This window comes from Trachemys scripta, chromosome 9 (assembly GCF_013100865.1).
Source record: "Trachemys scripta elegans isolate TJP31775 chromosome 9, CAS_Tse_1.0, whole genome shotgun sequence".
NCBI lineage: Eukaryota > Metazoa > Chordata > Testudines > Emydidae > Trachemys > Trachemys scripta.
The window spans coordinates 40489593-40505871 of record NC_048306.1 but is presented as its reverse complement, the minus strand read 5'-3'; the positions used below and the strand labels follow the sequence as shown (position 1 = coordinate 40505871).

Here is a 16279-nt window from a genome sequence, read left to right as displayed (position 1 = left end):
TTTCTGCACCCCAGGAAATTTCAGTATTTCAAGACTGTTTTTGTCCCAAAGTAGTCCCAATCTTGAAACATCGAAAGTTTGTGCAGAATTAATTTTTTTTTCCATTTTGACATTGTCAATTGAAAAGAAATATTTCAAGATTCCCAAATTGAAACATTTCCTTTTGCTTTGCTCAACTGACTGAAAACACTTCATAGAATCATAGACTTTAAGGTCAGAAGGGACCATTATGATCATCTTGTCTGACCTCCTGTACAATGCAGGCCACAGAATCTCACCCACCCACTCCTTTATTTCAATCAGTTCCCCTATTGTGGTGCATTGTGCTTCATTGTTTCATTAGAGCTGTAATTCAGGCTGCCCGATGCCGCCAACCTCCCTAATGGGCCAGATTCCCTGGTTGGACTACATCTCCATGATATACCTGCAGCCATCTGATTCCCATGATGCACCACAGCATTCAGTGACTGGGAAGACTGTTGCCTCAAGGGAGAGGTAGTGTGACCAGAGACAGGGCTTGGAATGCTGGTGCCTAGAGCTGGCCCTGACGAGGGAGCTCAGCCCATAGAAGAAAATGGGCACCCGAACTATGACTCCCATAACACAATGAGCCACAACAGGGAAACACAGTTTTATTTTGAACTGACTCTCACCAAAATGTTTTGGGTAATTTCAACCCAAAATATTTCCATGTGGGTTGAACCAAAATGGAGGGTTCTGTTGCCACAATTTTCATGGATCCCCAAAGCCAGGTCTTTTTGGGTACAGAATGAACCATGAAGAGGTTGTGAATCCAGGAAAAATAAACAACAAATATTCAGAACTAGCAATCAGGTTATATTGGTTTAATGTACGAAGGGTATCTTCACAGTGAAAGGGAAAGAAACTTACTTTAAAAATAATCTAAAATTCTTTGTTACATTGCCAGGCTCCCAAATTACGGGGAGCTTATGGGCATTAGCTTCCTGCCAAATGAAAAATTTAAACAGTTGCAAAAGGAAGAGCCTTCCTTCCCCAGATAAGTAGCAATTCCACACCCCACTCACCCAGTTCTTTTTATCTTCACTCAGTGTTTTCAAAATAACTTTAGAATGAATAAAGAGCAGCTCATTCTAGGATCTTCACAGAGCACATAGATGACAGCAGAGCCTAGAACTAGGTACAGTAAGTTTCTTATTCTGGATACCACCTGGTGGCTCCAAACACAACACATACTATATATCCTATCCACCCAGAGAGCTAATGTAGCAGGGACACACAGGGTACCTGTCAGTGGAACCCATATTAGTGCTTAAGATGTCCCACATGCTTTGGGGCTGGAACCATCTTTAGGTTGTGTGTGTACACTGCTTGGCACAATGGTATCCTGATCCCTGACTGGGGCCTCCAGGCTCTACCCCAGTACGAAGAGTCAATAACGATAATCTACAGGCTTCAGTGCCTCAAGCTGCACCTAAAACAGATGAGTCCTGAGTTCACAAAGACACTTTGGATTTAATCCATCATCTATTTACATGTGTAAAATACACTCTTCTGAAAAGCTCGGAAGTCTGGAAAAACCACCTAAACAATATTGCCATTATGTACTGTTCCCATTAAATAGGATAATTTGATTATTTACAGCAGAGCTCTTGAACTGTGTGGCTCCCAGAGTAACTGCATGTGCTGATCATGCCTAAAACCAACTGTGCACGTTGGGGTTACAGCTGCTGTTAAGAGAAGCTTAAAGAGGCATATTCAGTCTGTGACTGATCTGCGCTGCCTCTGCCCAGCATCTTCTCCAATCCTTGCATAAATTGTTGATACCGTCATTGGTAATGAACTTTCCATGTGAGATTCCTCACGGTTTGGGACCTAGATAAACACAAACAACCCCCCCCAAACACTGAGTTAAGAAACTTGTTCTTGGGGATCAGTCTTGATTAAAAAGAATTTTCTTTTTATATTTATATATCTACTATATATTTATCTATTTATATTTCTTTATCACATAACATTAAGGAGCAACAATTGGTTCAGCAGCTGTTCCTTCTCCATCCTCCTCCCTTGAGCTTAAAGTTGGGCTGGGAACTACTGACTGCAATTGAAAACAATAAAATAAGGGACAAATTAAGTTTACAGAGGCCAAGACTGACATTGTGACATACTGCAAAAGTACTGTGATCTGGGGCCCTGGACCAATCAATATATGGAAAACAGGCTCAGCCAGTCAGGGACATTGCTCAAATCACATGGTAGAAATAACATGATCTTTCTCCCATGTGCTTTCCCCATGGACCTATCCCTAAAGACCTGACCCAAACTCGGGCCATGCCTTGCATAGCAGATCGGTGCAGAACACAAATATCCAGAGAGAGGTAAATATTTGCAAAAAGCCTTTTATGGAGAGTTCACAGAAGCTACCACAATTAGAACAGAGCAGTGCTGATTGGCTGAGGCAGTCTGAGCTCAGGACTGAGGTTAAGCTCATTTGTGACTCACGTTGAGCCATTCACACAGCTCTAGTCATGGGCCTGTTTGTACGTGGGTCAGTGGAACAGTCTGAGCTTTTGTTTGTAGTGAGTATCACAGGGAGGAAAGGAGTAGTAGTGGGAAGGATGAGAGTCAGCCATGCAGAGCTTGGTGGGAGGTAAGGAATGGGAAGAGGGAAGGACAGACAGAGAGAGCAGGGAGATGGAGGTGGTGACATATGCAGCACCCAGTATCCACACTGATCTCAGCTTTATACAAGTTTCTGTTTAGCATGTGCGTGGACGTTCATGTAACTTTGGTTTTAAAGTGAGCTGGTTCCTCCATCCCCAGCAGCAGACAACTTAGTCTTGCAAAGACAGGCGTCACCAGTTTATGTAGGAGAAGCACAGAAAACCACACCTTGCAGAGCTATAGCAACCCTTGCTATTGCTGAAAGAAAATTATGAAACCACGCTGACCCTCAGCAAGGGGAAATAACCACCCAGAACGACCAATGTCAGGGCTGCAAAAACGTCCCTGCAGAGGAACATGTTCAGAGTCAGAAAGACTGAGAAGGAGAACTCCTGTAATGCTGAGAGAGCTAATAGGGAGTTTTTACATACTGCCTAGCAAATGGGGCCCTGGGCTGGATAGCCAATAGGTGCTACCATGATATAAATACTAAATAATAATCTATGATCACCACCATTAGGAACAGATTTGACCTCCCTCTCAGATTAACAACTCTCCTTCCCTTTTACAAATGCTAATTCCCATTCATATCTGTGTCCTTCTCTAGTGAATTTACTTTTGCTCACTCAGAGAAATGCTGAAATAAACCAGCTGATGATTTTGGAGCAATGTCAGAGCTCAGCCCCTGTGGGCTCATGCTCTCTGTGGCCAGCCAGCTGGGAGGAGAAGGCTGCAGGGTTTGCTGATGAGGCCTCCAGGACCACAAAACCCACAGTTTCAGCAGCCAGGTTTTAATAGCCTGCACAAAAGTCAAGTGCTCCTCTTCCCCGAAGGCCCACCCTCCAGTATCTGCCACCATGTCTGGGGGAGGGAGGAGTGCTAATGGTCGATGTCAATCCTCCTATGTCTCAGCACTCACATCATACAATACAGTATGAGGCTTGTAGATGTTGTAAGTACTATTCAGTGGGCATGTCGAGACTAGGAAAACAGGTCATGGTTTAGAATGTGTTAACCAACATGTTAATGGGTTTAGCATATTTAAAAATATGCTGTGTGTTCATGGTCAACCATTAGCTTCCCACTAGTGTTTTAAATGTGTTAAACCCAGTCTACACTAAATGGTAAGTGGTGTTTAAGATGCTTTAAACCACCTATTTCCCCAGTCTAGCCATTGTGCACAAGGGTTGCAGAATCATATCCCAGTTAGTACTGTACGGAAAATAGGCATTACTAGTTAGGGACATCCTGACAGCGGCCTATCATTTGTCTCTCTCTCTCTCTCTCTCTCTCCCAGCTCCATTAAAAAATAGCTCTATAATTTACAGTAGCAATGAGCCCAGCTCAGGAGTGATATATGCAATGATGTAAATTCCTCGATAGATAGGAGAGAGAGACAGAAGATAAGTGAAAGAAGCAGAGTGCAATTATCTAATTTTTGCTAATGAGATAATCTGCGGATACCCAAAATGAAAATAGTTCTGCTTGTATGCAGAATGGTCAGAGGTTTCTGTGTGTAGGAGAGGGATGGGTAGAACAACAAGAAGAGGGGATTTGAATGATCATAAAGGAGAACATCCAACTAAGCTTCTTCTGTAGTTGTGGAAAGAGGCCAAGAATGACTTATAGAAAGGGGCAAATCAAAGGCCACAGCTCCCTTTGCAGTCCATTGGGGTCAGAGTCTAGTATCTTGCAGGGAATGATGCAGTTTTCATTTACTATAGTTAGTAAATTTGAGCTGCATTTGCTCAGTTCTTGGTTTTCCAATCTCTGTAATGAGCTTTGTTGTCATAATGTTAGCTCAGAGTCCCAAAAGGTTGTTATCAATACCATGGAGAGGTGGCTGCTGGTCACATTCATTGCAAGGAAGAGCCGACAGTCACGTAAAAGCAGCTGGCAACATGGAAGAGTCAGGCTAGCGGACTGCATTGGGGCTGATACTGCATTAGAAGAGCAGCAGAGGAAGCTGGAGCTATGAGGAGTTATTGTACCCCATTTTGTCATAATTTCAGAGTTTTGTTGTATTTGAATTTCACATTTACAGCGGTCTGACTATGTATTTGCATATTTAGCTGTTTTTGTTATTCCCCAAAATCTAAATAAAAATGTACAGCTGATCATTTAAGCACATAAAAAGTTGAAATATCTCACTAATGCAACCTATATTTATTACTAATCACCATAGTTAGTTTTAGAGCATATATTTCAGCTTTAATCATTTTAGAAATTGTCTTTTTCTATTATGTCCTGTGAATGATGTATATTGTTGGGAAGTAATTCTGGGTGTGCAGATTGTTTGCAAACAGCTTGTTACAAGTATTCAAAATTCTTGATTGGATACATGGATCATGTCACTTATAGAACCAGGTTTCTGGTGTTAATGCTTATATTTGTTTGTTCAAAATTTGCTTTTCTTAAATATTCTCCCAAATTTGCTTCCTGCTGTGAAGGCAGGGGACTGGACTCGATGACCTTTCAAGGTCCCTTCTAGTTCTATGAGGTAGGTATATCTCCATATTATGTGTGGAGACCAGATCCCCGTGTTTTATTGTTTTACAGTACCTCTTCTTTTTGCTTTATGATTCTTGTCCTCCTCTGCTGAATTGTACCTGTGAAAGTTATTTGAATAGTTAATATTTTACAGGGACAGTGGACATTCAGTTAAATCACTTGCATCTATGAAGATCTGTTAATTCTTGTAATCAATAGTCGCACTGTGCTTTTGAAACCAAAGACATCCATCAGTGACACAAAGAGAAATGGATTTTTGCCTTTGAGTTAGAGATTTCTCTGTGTGCGTGTTCTGGGAGCAAAAGTTATTTGCAAATAATTAACCTCACATTCTTGAAAGATCCATTGCAAGGTATCTAAAGAGTGTGGGGCCGATTCTCTCCTCACTAACACCAATTTTGGTATGTCCACAATGATTTCAGTGGCATTTCTCCCGATTTCCACTGGTGTAAGTGAGAGGAGAATCAGGCCTTTAGGTTTAATCATTTGAACTAACTATAGTATTTTAGGTACATATCCCTCCAAAATACTGGTGTCTCCCTGTGACATTTCCTTTTGGGTGAGGTCCTAAAGTGTTGCTCACAACTTTCCATCCCTCCAACCTCAAAGACTCCATATTGCACTAGAGACATCACCTATGATTAGTTGGGATATGGGACAATATATTGTTGCAATGCCCTGATACTGAGCTACAAACACGCAAAAGTTTGCATCTTGAGTCACAACATGGAGACAATGTTGCATGGCACCAGCACAATGTCTTTATGTACAAATGCCATGGAGTCATGCTGTGAATCTCTATCCTGACACTGTGTCAGAGAACCCTAAATAAATCCAAGTCCCTTTAGTTGTCTTGCGACAACTTCCACATGGTTTCATAATGGATCAGGAGCATCCTGCACATTTCAGGGCATAGTGTCATGGGAGGGCTTCACTCTGGCTGGGAGGGCAGCACACGGACTTCCTAGAAGCCAGTCAGGGTCACTTGGATTTATTCATTAAAAAGTAATTTTGAAGAATCTGAAGCACCAACAGCAGTGAGTGAGGTGTACGAGCAAACCACTCACCCTTATGCCATCTGCAGCAGAAGAACAGCAACAGAAAGAGCAGGAGGAAACTGAAGCCTCCAGTGATCTGAAGTCCAAGGAGAAGGTCTGGATGTTGATTAGTTTCTTTTCTTGTTCCTGACATATAAAAGAAAATAAGTTGTTAGAGTATTTTATAAGGAAATAACTATAATGGCTAATGTATATTTTTCAGAGACGGTCTTGGTAAATTACAGGATTGTGCTGAACTAAGGCAGCAGTGCTCGGACAGTATAAGTCAGTGGTTTTCAACCTTTCCAGACTACTGTACCCCTTTCAGGAGTCTGATTAGTCTTGTGTACCCCCAAGTCTTACCTCACTTAAAAACAACCTGCTTACAAAATCAGACATAAATATTGTACTTATATTTCAGTGTAAAATATATGGAGCAGTATAAACAATCATTGCATGAAATTTTAATTTGTACTGACTTTGCTAGTGCTTTTTCTGTAGCCTGTTATAAAACTAGGCAAATAGCTAGATGACTTGATGTACCCCCTGGAAGACCTCTGCATACCCCCAGGGGTACACATATCCCTGGTTGAGAACCATTGGCATAAGTGTCTCTCAGCACTTGCTACCTGGATGACTATGCAGCTGTGGAGCCCTTGCTCCCACTACACCTTGAAAGATGTGCACTGAGTGACACAAGGGCTTGCGCAGAGCCCTGCCTCATTCACTGCATGCTTAGGAGACACAGGCAGAGGGATTCAGCTGAGCAAATAATTGATTTCTCAGTTTATGGGTAAGAAAAAGCTGCTCACATTAGGACTTCAAGCCCAGTGGTGAAGGCACTCACTTAGGATGGCAGAGACTCAAGTTCATATCCCCACTTTGGAGCAGGGATTTGAACCTAACAGTTCCCCCCTAACTGAGTGCCCTAACCACCAGGCTATTGGCTATTCTGGGGTGAGGGTCTCAAACCCCCCTGCTGAAGCTGTTGGACTCTGTATTGACTATTCATTGGAGCAGAGACTTGAACTCGTGTCACCCCCCTTCCAGGTGAGTGCGAGAGTCATTCTCTCTCTTGCTCTCTGGTCCAGAGACCATACAAGTATTTAACACAAAGTGGAACAGCTTCAACAGAAGAGAGTGTCACCCCAGACTAGTCTGTAGCCTGGAAGTCAGGGCCTCTCCAGAGAGAGGGAAGATCTTCATTCACATCTGTGGTCTAAAACAAGGATTCAAGCTTGGGTCTCCCATGTCTCAAGTGAGTGCCCTAACTACTGGGCTAAAGGTTATAAGGTAAGCAGTAGCAACTCCTCCTCCTCCAGCTGTTTTGTGAATTTAGCCTCCTCCTCTGCCCCCCCCAGCAGAAACTGGCTGAAACTATTCAGCGAATTCATATCAAATTTACAAATAGTTCTTGGTCGACGCAAATGTCATTTTTGATTAAAAAACTATTTGTCTGAAGACGTTCATCCAGCTCTAAGTGGAAGTTCAGAGCAGTAAGCACTTCACAGCACATGCTTGGAGAATCAGACACTCTGTGTCATTCCCTGAGTATAGTAGTGCATCTTTCCTTTATTCAGATGACTGCCAAACAGTGCTAAAAATCATGCTGTTCAATGTAATTTCCAAAGGACTATAACTCCAATGAATTAAACCCAATGTTCACTGGCATGTTTAAAAGCATTTGTCCTCAATGAGCACTAGCTCTCTGCCAATTTCAGCTTTCTATCCCTAACTTTTTTGGCACCAGAGCTATTAAAAGTAGGCTGTAAGAAACTTTTAATCACAAAGAAAATATATTTTTCCATTTTCAAAATTGCTGAACTATTTTTGCTCAGTCGTTCCAAAACAAGTAACCTTTGATCAGACACCACACCTTGAAATTTTCAACTTGATCAGTGAAAGTTTTGAGAACTAAGAATAGAACTTTGACCTTAGCTGGCACAAGCAAGTCTGCATTAATGAATGGCACACAGCAATATGATACAGGAAGTGAGGAGGCGTTCTTGAGCATTATTGTGCCTCAGAGAAGATTATTATTACATATTGTCTGGATTCCATATATTTACTTCCCATTGTTGTGTAACAGCCACACACTATTTTTGATTTTTGCTTCTATGTTTTATTTCGGTTTTTACTTGTTGCAAAAACAAAACTGATGCCTGGTCTAACTCTACACTAGAGTTAGGTAAGGTCAACACAAGGCAGCTTATATTGACGTAACTATTGAAGTGTCTACACTCAAATTTCACTCTTGCTGACGTAACTACCCCACTATACTGACTTAATAACTCCACCTCCATGAGAGGCATAGTGTCAAAGTCAACGTAATTAGATTGATGCAGTGTCAGTGTAGACACTGAGTTACTTACATCGACTGTTACTGGCTTTAAGGAGCCATCCCACAATGCCCCACACTGACACTATTGATACAAGTGCTCCTGGTGAGGATGTGCACTGCCAACACAAGAAGCAAAGTGTAGACACGCACAAGTGATGTCATTACTGCAGTGGCTGTACGCTGAAGTAAGTTACCTTGACTTAATTTTGTAGCATAGACATGGTCTGAGAAGGAGAACCATCCAGCTAGCCTTAGACTTACTTCACTTTTATCTAGAGATGAGCCTGAAACTAAACCATACATACGAATACCCCCAAATGTTGGGTACTCTCCAAATAGTGGGCCAAACCAAAAACCCAAATCCAAACAACTTCAAATATTGGGGAAGTTGGGATCCAGATTAAAATTTTGCAGTCTGGACCTACATCCAGTTTTATCAAAAGAAGATGAATTTATCTTTTAAAGTTTAAAAGCCTTTTGAAATCATACTGAGCAGAAAAAGATTTACATTCAGTACTAATCAGTTTGATTCAGTATTGTCACTGTGCAAAATGTTTGTAATGAAATTTGAAACCGCACAAAACTCAGCTATTTTTGGATTTTGTTACAACCTGGAAACTCAGACTTGGGTCCTCAGAAGGTGCATATACCTTTCCAGAAAACCTAGGCTGACTTATGGCTTTGCCCTGAAATCATGCAAAATTCCACATGGCTCTGATGCGAAACCAAATGAAATGTGATGATTTTGAATTGATGTTTCATTTGAACACAAAATTCAAGGTAAAAACTCAAGGGGTGAGAGGCTGTCTAGGATATGTGCAGTTTTCCCTGCAAAATATGAGGGGACCTCCTCACAGCAGCAGATGCTCAGGTCTATGGTAGACACAAGGCAGTCTGGATAGATGGTCATTGTCTAGAACTGTTCTTTTGGCCAAAATTTGCCAGGTGCTATTGCTTTAGAGAAGAAAGGTCCCTGTTTCCTTCCCAATCATGGTCTAGGATCACATATTCCTTACATCAGAGTTGATCAAATTCCATGTGGATCTTCCACCACTGGTGATCAAGCCTCCTGTTCTCACATTTCATTGGTCACTGTTTATTAGTAAGCCATGACAATCTGTGTGGGTAATTGAGAGGATAGGGACATTTAGGACCAATGTGTCAATAGAAGGTAGTTTAGTGTTTGACCAGACCATTGACAGACTGGGCTCATAGGGTATGTCTACACTGCAAGAGAAGGTGTGATTATAGCACAGTTAGGCATACCCATGCTAGTTTTAATCGAGTAGCATGTGTAACAATAATGGTGAGGACATGGTGGCACAAACCCACCGAGGATTCTGAGTACACATTCAAGTTGCTATCCTGTGCCGCCACACATGTACACTGTTAGTACCCCTGCTGGATAGATTAAAGATGTCACAGATATGTTTGCCCATGCTACAATCACACCTTCACTTAGAGTGTAGACAGTCCCACAGACAATCACCTCTCCAACCGGAAGCAGTGGAAATCCTCTAGATCCTTGAATTCTAAGAATGGGGGTTTGTATGGTTGCACCTTTCCTTTAATGGGATTATGGTAAAATTCTGATATCAGCCTGGAGGAGGAGAGAGTTGGAACAGGATAAGGGTGTGGTCAGTCCCTTCCTGATGTTCACCTCTACGGTGATAATACCTTGGGTGCGATTAGCTGTGTGAGTAGATTCAGAATCTACCTTGATTAATCCTATGTTTAATATATAAAATTTCAGGCTACTTTGTTGGAGGAGAACACTCTAAAACAATGGGAAAAGACCTAGTAGTGTTCCCAGAAATACAGTGGGATGACTACAACCAAAGGGATACTGTAATACATGGGAATATACTATACAGGAAGAACAGATTTGATTATGTCAGGTTTCAGAGTAGCAGCCGTGTTAGTCTGTATCCGCAAAAAGAACAGGAGTACTTGTGGCACCTTAGAGACTAACAAATTTATTAGAGCATAAGCTTTCGTGGACTATAGCCCACTTCTTCGGATGCATTTGATTATGAAGGTGGGAGCAGTAGCCCTGTACCTAAAAGATTCCAGTAGAATCTAAAGAAATAGCATTTCTGAGGGGATAGAAGCATTTGGTAACACGTGCCTGGCTATGAATCCCAAATGAAAGGATTATACTACTGGCCTTCCAACCACGTTAATGATAGCAATTGGCAGATCAACAAAGCAGATCAAAGATGCCACTTCGGCAAACTGCATATCATCTAAGCAAATGACACGTTGAGACACAGTTTGCAGAAGCAATTTCTCAATGCCACATAACATTACTTCTTGGAGTAGGTAGTTCTACAGCGCACAAGAGGAGAGGCTATTCTCACTTGAGTCTCAATTGAGACACTGGAGCTAGTTTCAGAAGTAGCGATAGTTGAGCAACTGTGTAATATAATAATACTTAAAATATAATTGAGTTCAACATCCATGTGGGAGGGGAAAATATCAAAAACTAGCCCTGTCACACTAAACTTTAGAAAGGGGGATTTAAAAAAAAAAGAGGATGCCAATTAGAAAGTAATTAAAGATAAATGTGAAGAGTTTAAAAGCCCTAGAATCAGCCCAGAGGCTAATCAAATAAGAGAGGCATCTATACCAATAAATAAAACAAGGAAAATGAAAGTCAAGAAAAAATGGTCAAGTGTTAGGGAATCAGTGAATATTCAAGCAGGAATGGTGTACTTCAAAAGTCCAATCCAAGCGAAACAAGTCAAAAGGACCAGGAGCTAAAGCTGATAAATTTTAAAGTAGAAATGAGGGGGGATTAAAAAGGAATATGATGAACAATTAGCCAAAGTCATAAAAAGAAACTGCACCAAATTATGTAAGTGTGTTTGGTGTATGAAGACTGAGAAAATCAGATACTAGCCTAAGGATATTGTAGAAAAGCTCAGACCTAGATTTTCAAAGTGTCTTCTGATTGTGGGCATTTCAGTTTTTGGGATCCCTATTTGTGAGACTTTAAACACTGTTACCAACCCCAAGTGTTCAAAATTCATGACTCAGGCCAGAAAAAAATAACAAAATTGGCTTTAAAATGATGAGATTTAAAAAAATAGATTTGAAATCTTTATTTCCCTTCTGGCTTTTGATCCTTTAGGATTCATCTCTTGAAGTATTCTCCACAAGTATGGGTGAAAGAAATTTCTTTGTTTAAAGTAAAGCCGAGATCCTCACATGACTCCAGGAGCTGGAGCTTTCATATAAGCACCAGATATCATGAGATTTGCAATAAAATCACAAGGGTTGGCAACACTGCTTAAGACCTAATTCTCACGGGCACTTGAAATTGCAAATTGTGGATACTCAGTACCCCTGATAATCAGGCCCTAAGAATTCCCAGTTTGGGCACCCAAAATGAAGGCATCCAAAATTAGTGAAAACACTCTTGAAACTTTTGGCCTAGATGACTACTTTGCATCAGTCTTCCCCACAGCGTATGTTGGGGAGATACCTATCCTGGCCCCACTGAAGTCAATGGGGACAGGATTTCACCTGCACTCTTTTCAGGTAATAAAATAGAAGTACTGTCAAAGACTGAGGTGTCAAAAGAGATGCTGGAACACATTGATAAGATAAAGAGGAAAAAAGTCATCAGGACTGATTAGCGTTCATCCAAGAGTTCTAAAAGATCTAAAAGATCTTTAGCTGAGCTACTAAAAATCATATGATTAAAGCCAACTAATTGTATTATTAAATGAGCTATTGAGCTATGGAAAGTATTTATTAATGTATTTATTAATAAATGCTAAATATTATTATAGACTCATAGACTCATAGACTTTAAGGTCAGAAGGGACCATTATGGTCATCTAGTCTGACCTCCCGCATGATGCAGGCCACAAAAGCTGTCCCAACCCCTTTCCCTTGACTCTGCTGTTGAAGTCCCCAAATCCTGTGGTTTAAAGACTTCAAGTAGCAGAGAATCCTCCAGCTAGTGACCCCCGCCCCATGCTGTGGAGGAAGGCGAAAAACCTCCAGAGCCTCTGCCAATCTACCCTGGAGGAAAATTCCTTCCCGACCCCAAATATGGCGATCAGTATTACCCCGAGCATGCAGGCAAGATTCTCCAGCCAGACCCTCATTGGCCATTGATACTATCTACCAGCGATGGCACGCTGTTTATTTGACTAAAATCACGTTATCCCATTAAACCATACTACTACAGAGGAAAAGAAGATAGCCAATTTTGTACCTATTTTAAAAGATGCAATAAAGATCCTGTAAATTACAGTTAAATGAGCCTTACTTCAGTATCAGGTAAGCGGATGGAATTGATAACTATAGAATGTTATAACTATATTGGAATTGATAACTATAGAATGGGGTGGAGGGATAGCTCAGTGGTTTGAGCATTGGCCTGCTAAAACCAGGGTTGTGAGTTCAATCCTTGAGGGGGCCATTTAGGGATCTGGGACAAAAATCTGTATGGGGATTGGTCCTGCTTTGAGCAGGGGGTTGGACTAGATGATCTCCTGAGGTCCCTTCCAATCCTGATATTCTATGATTCTATGATAATGTTATAAGACACCTAGATGAATGCCATCAGGTGAGCTGGTCCTATGAAAGGGGTTCAAAGTCCAACTTTAGCCCTGTTCCAGTTCTGGTTCTCAATTCCTGGTCCCCTGATCCCAACACTGAGGCATCCTGGGACTTCTAATCCAAAGGGACTGAGAATAGTAGACAGGGCAGCAATGTATGCTGGATAAAGGGGCAGGAATATAAAATAGCTTCTTTTGCTCTAGTAAGAGAGAGACCAGGGAAGAATCAGGCTCTATTGTGATTGTCTCTACCTGAAGGAAATAAAACCTGTTATTGGTTTCTCCAAGCAAAGGCCCAATAAGGGTTTAGGAAAAACTTGGAGGGGGGACTAGGGGGATTTGCTAAAGCAACTTGAGAAAGGTTTGTTTTGGGCTAGAAAACTAGAGACTGGAGGAAACCTGAAGAGATCAATAGCTGTTTATGAGTCTCCATCACAGAGTGCTGGAAGTAACTCAGTTTTGTTTGTTTGGACTCTTGCTTTTATTACAGTCAGGAAGGATCTTTGGGGTTTGGCCAAAGGACTACACTACACTGTTACTACCCTAATTAGTAAGGGGAAACTGAGGCAGCACCAGCTCTGTGATGAAATTACCTTTGATACAATTAACATGATCTGGTAGAAACCAGTCAGTTTGGCATCTGGGAAGGAACATTTGCCTCTCGACTGCTAGAATTCTTCCAGGACCTCAGTAAAATAATATTTGCTATTATTCACTTGTAGTTTCCAAAATCCTTTGTAAAGTCCTTCACAGGAGACTATTATGGCAATTAAATAATGAAGGAGTGAGAGATAAAGTTCTGCCATATATTGGAAACTGGTTAAAAAATAAAATAAACAAAGTGCAAGCACAACTCTTCAGTATGTAGTATAGATGGTTAATATTATTAATGGAAGTGTCCAATATATACTAGGCACACTCCAAACATTCAAGGCAGAAAGATGGCATCTGCTTGGGTAGTGCCTGAAGGATCCACACCAGGACTGATGTTTATGTATTAATGATTTAGAGAAGGGAGTGAACTGTGAAGTGAGTGGCCAAATTAGCAGACGATACAAGATATTTAGTTTAGTCACAATTAGAGAAGACTAAACAACTGAAGAAAGATTTAGCTAAATTAGACGCTTGGGTAACGATATAGTAGATGTGGTTTAATGTATATAAGCACAAAATGATGCACATTGGAGGGAACTACTTGTCACTGTTACCAATGGAGGGACAGACTTCCTAAGTGCTGTGTGCATTGTAAGTTACATACATACCACCCTCTGCATTTCCACGGTTCAGGTGAGATTCAGATACATTTAATGTGATGTGTCTGGTTTGCTGTGGTACTTTGAAGGTGACGCTGTAGACTCCGCTGTCATTGAGCTGCAGGTTCTGAAGGAGCAGAGAAGCATTTTCAGGGAAAAATACAGTCCGGCCTTGGTATGCGAGATGTGTATAATTATGTCCAGAGCAGCAGATGGGAATCCCCTCAGCACTGACAGAGCAGTTAGTCACTGTGTAGGTGGTGAGTATATTAGGGTTGTTACTGAAATTCCACTGAATGGACAGAGGAAAGGGGAATGGCCCCTGGAGCCTATAGGAGACGGGCAGAAGGACAGAATGACTGACAGTTCCATTGACTGAATCCTGAGGAATGTCAATGAGAAGAGTGTGGGAGAAACCTGCAGAAAACATACCGAAAGAGATCATCAAATCACCTGAACCTGGCACCAGAGAAAACTTCCCCCTTATAATAATTCATAGTGTCTGTAGGAAAATAATAACCTAATGCTATTGTTAAAGACAGCAAAATATGCAGTGTTAAAAACTACACCAAAACTAGGCACACTGAGGTAAACTCTAGCTGCATGTGTCATGTTTTATTATATTCCAATATAATCATGGTTACATTGTCAATATTGTAGCTCCAAGATCAGCACTTTCCAGCAGTACACTGTGGTGCAAATTTGGACACAATGAAATCTGCATGTGAGGAGAAATCTTGGTTCATGCTGAATAACAAATCTCCAGGGTTATGCTCATATCCCGGAGACACCTGGGGCTGCTCCAACTGAAGTCGGTGGAAATTGTGTATGTGCATGTGAGGAGATGGTTGGTCCCATGAAATCTCTCAGAATAAAGTTGATTCCAGGGTTGCAACAAATGAACCAACAATGGGCAGGCCATGACTGTAATAGCAAAAAATGTGGTTTCATCATTTTGGGAAATAGGCTTTCTTAAAATAACCCAAAGCGCTCTCAAAAATGTTTAATTTTTACTCATTTAATAAAAAGAATAAGGGTTGATGGGTTACTCTCTTGGCAGCTGCACTGAGAGAAAGAGGGAGGGAGAAATGCAGCTGAATCCTGCCTCTCAGAAGACACTTTAAGGACTTGGAGATGTAATAGCTGGTCCCAAGGACTTTGCTTGGTGCAGACACCCCTTGGTTACACCCTGAAGACCCCACCAGGGAGATGGAGGAGGTCGCTTAGGACTAGGTTAGTGGGGAATGGATCACTCCCTTCCAAAGACATCAAAAGGTAGAAAGAAGAGCCTGGGCTAGGAGGTGCTGGAGGGAAGGAGTGGGGGCTTCTCCTTGGAAGTTCAAGTTAATCAAACTTCATCCTCTCAATAAATGTGTGTTTTACAGACCTCTGACAAATGCCGTTAACCCAACCCACAGTGTGTGAGCTCCAAACCAACAGAAATCAGAGGGGTTCAAACAGCGTTCATACTAATCTACAGGGAAATAAGGTAAGGTATGTTGTAATAGTTAACAGCAAATTAACCCATTCAGAAAAGAGGCTTTTACAATAAAACCTTATCAAATGCTGCACCTTGCATTCTCACTGTGTCCCCAAGGCTGAACTGATTAATATAATCAAACCATTACAGGCTATTCAATTAAATCAAATACAAACAGAAAACCTTTTTAGACAGTACCAACCAGTTCCCTTTTCCTCACATGATGTGAAACTATGTATGTGCTGATTACAATTTAGAAACGATGCAGAGCCTATTTGTCAAGTTCAAGTTAGGACATTTCCAATGAGGCATTTTCAGCTCTCTCCCCTTCCCGTACTTACCGAGGAACAGCAGGACAGACCAGCAGCTCCTCCGTGACTTCATGTCTCTTAAGAATCTGTACATATGGCTGCAACAGAGATAGTGCGGGAGGAGAGCCC

The 16279-nt window shown here is 41.4% G+C and overlaps 1 protein-coding gene across 1 annotated transcript; it reads right to left on the bottom strand.

The window, feature by feature from the left end:
• Positions 1-307: 307 nt before the first annotated feature.
• On the bottom strand, positions 308-16279 carry LOC117883096. The gene is made up of 5 exons (XM_034782082.1): positions 16181-16279; positions 14369-14776; positions 6222-6338; positions 5206-5252; positions 308-1854 (listed from the first exon to the last, which is right to left on the bottom strand). Exons 1-5 carry the CDS (start codon positions 16242-16244, stop codon positions 1738-1740), a joined length of 753 nt encoding a protein of 250 aa, XP_034637973.1. The 5' UTR covers positions 16245-16279; the 3' UTR covers positions 308-1737.

Bases quoted from the DNA above. Each gene is read 5' to 3' on its own strand.
- LOC117883096 (XM_034782082.1), bottom strand. From the start codon at position 16,244: ATGTACAGATTCTTAAGAGACATGAAGTCACGGAGGAGCTGCTGGTCT. The intron at 14,777-16,180 runs GTAAGTACGGGA...TGTTTTCTGCAG, and splicing joins GTCTGTCCTGCTGTTCCTCG to GTTTCTCCCACACTCTTCTC. The intron at 6,339-14,368 runs GTATGTATGTAA...TTTATATGTCAG, and splicing joins CCGTGGAAATGCAGAGGGTG to GAACAAGAAAAGAAACTAAT.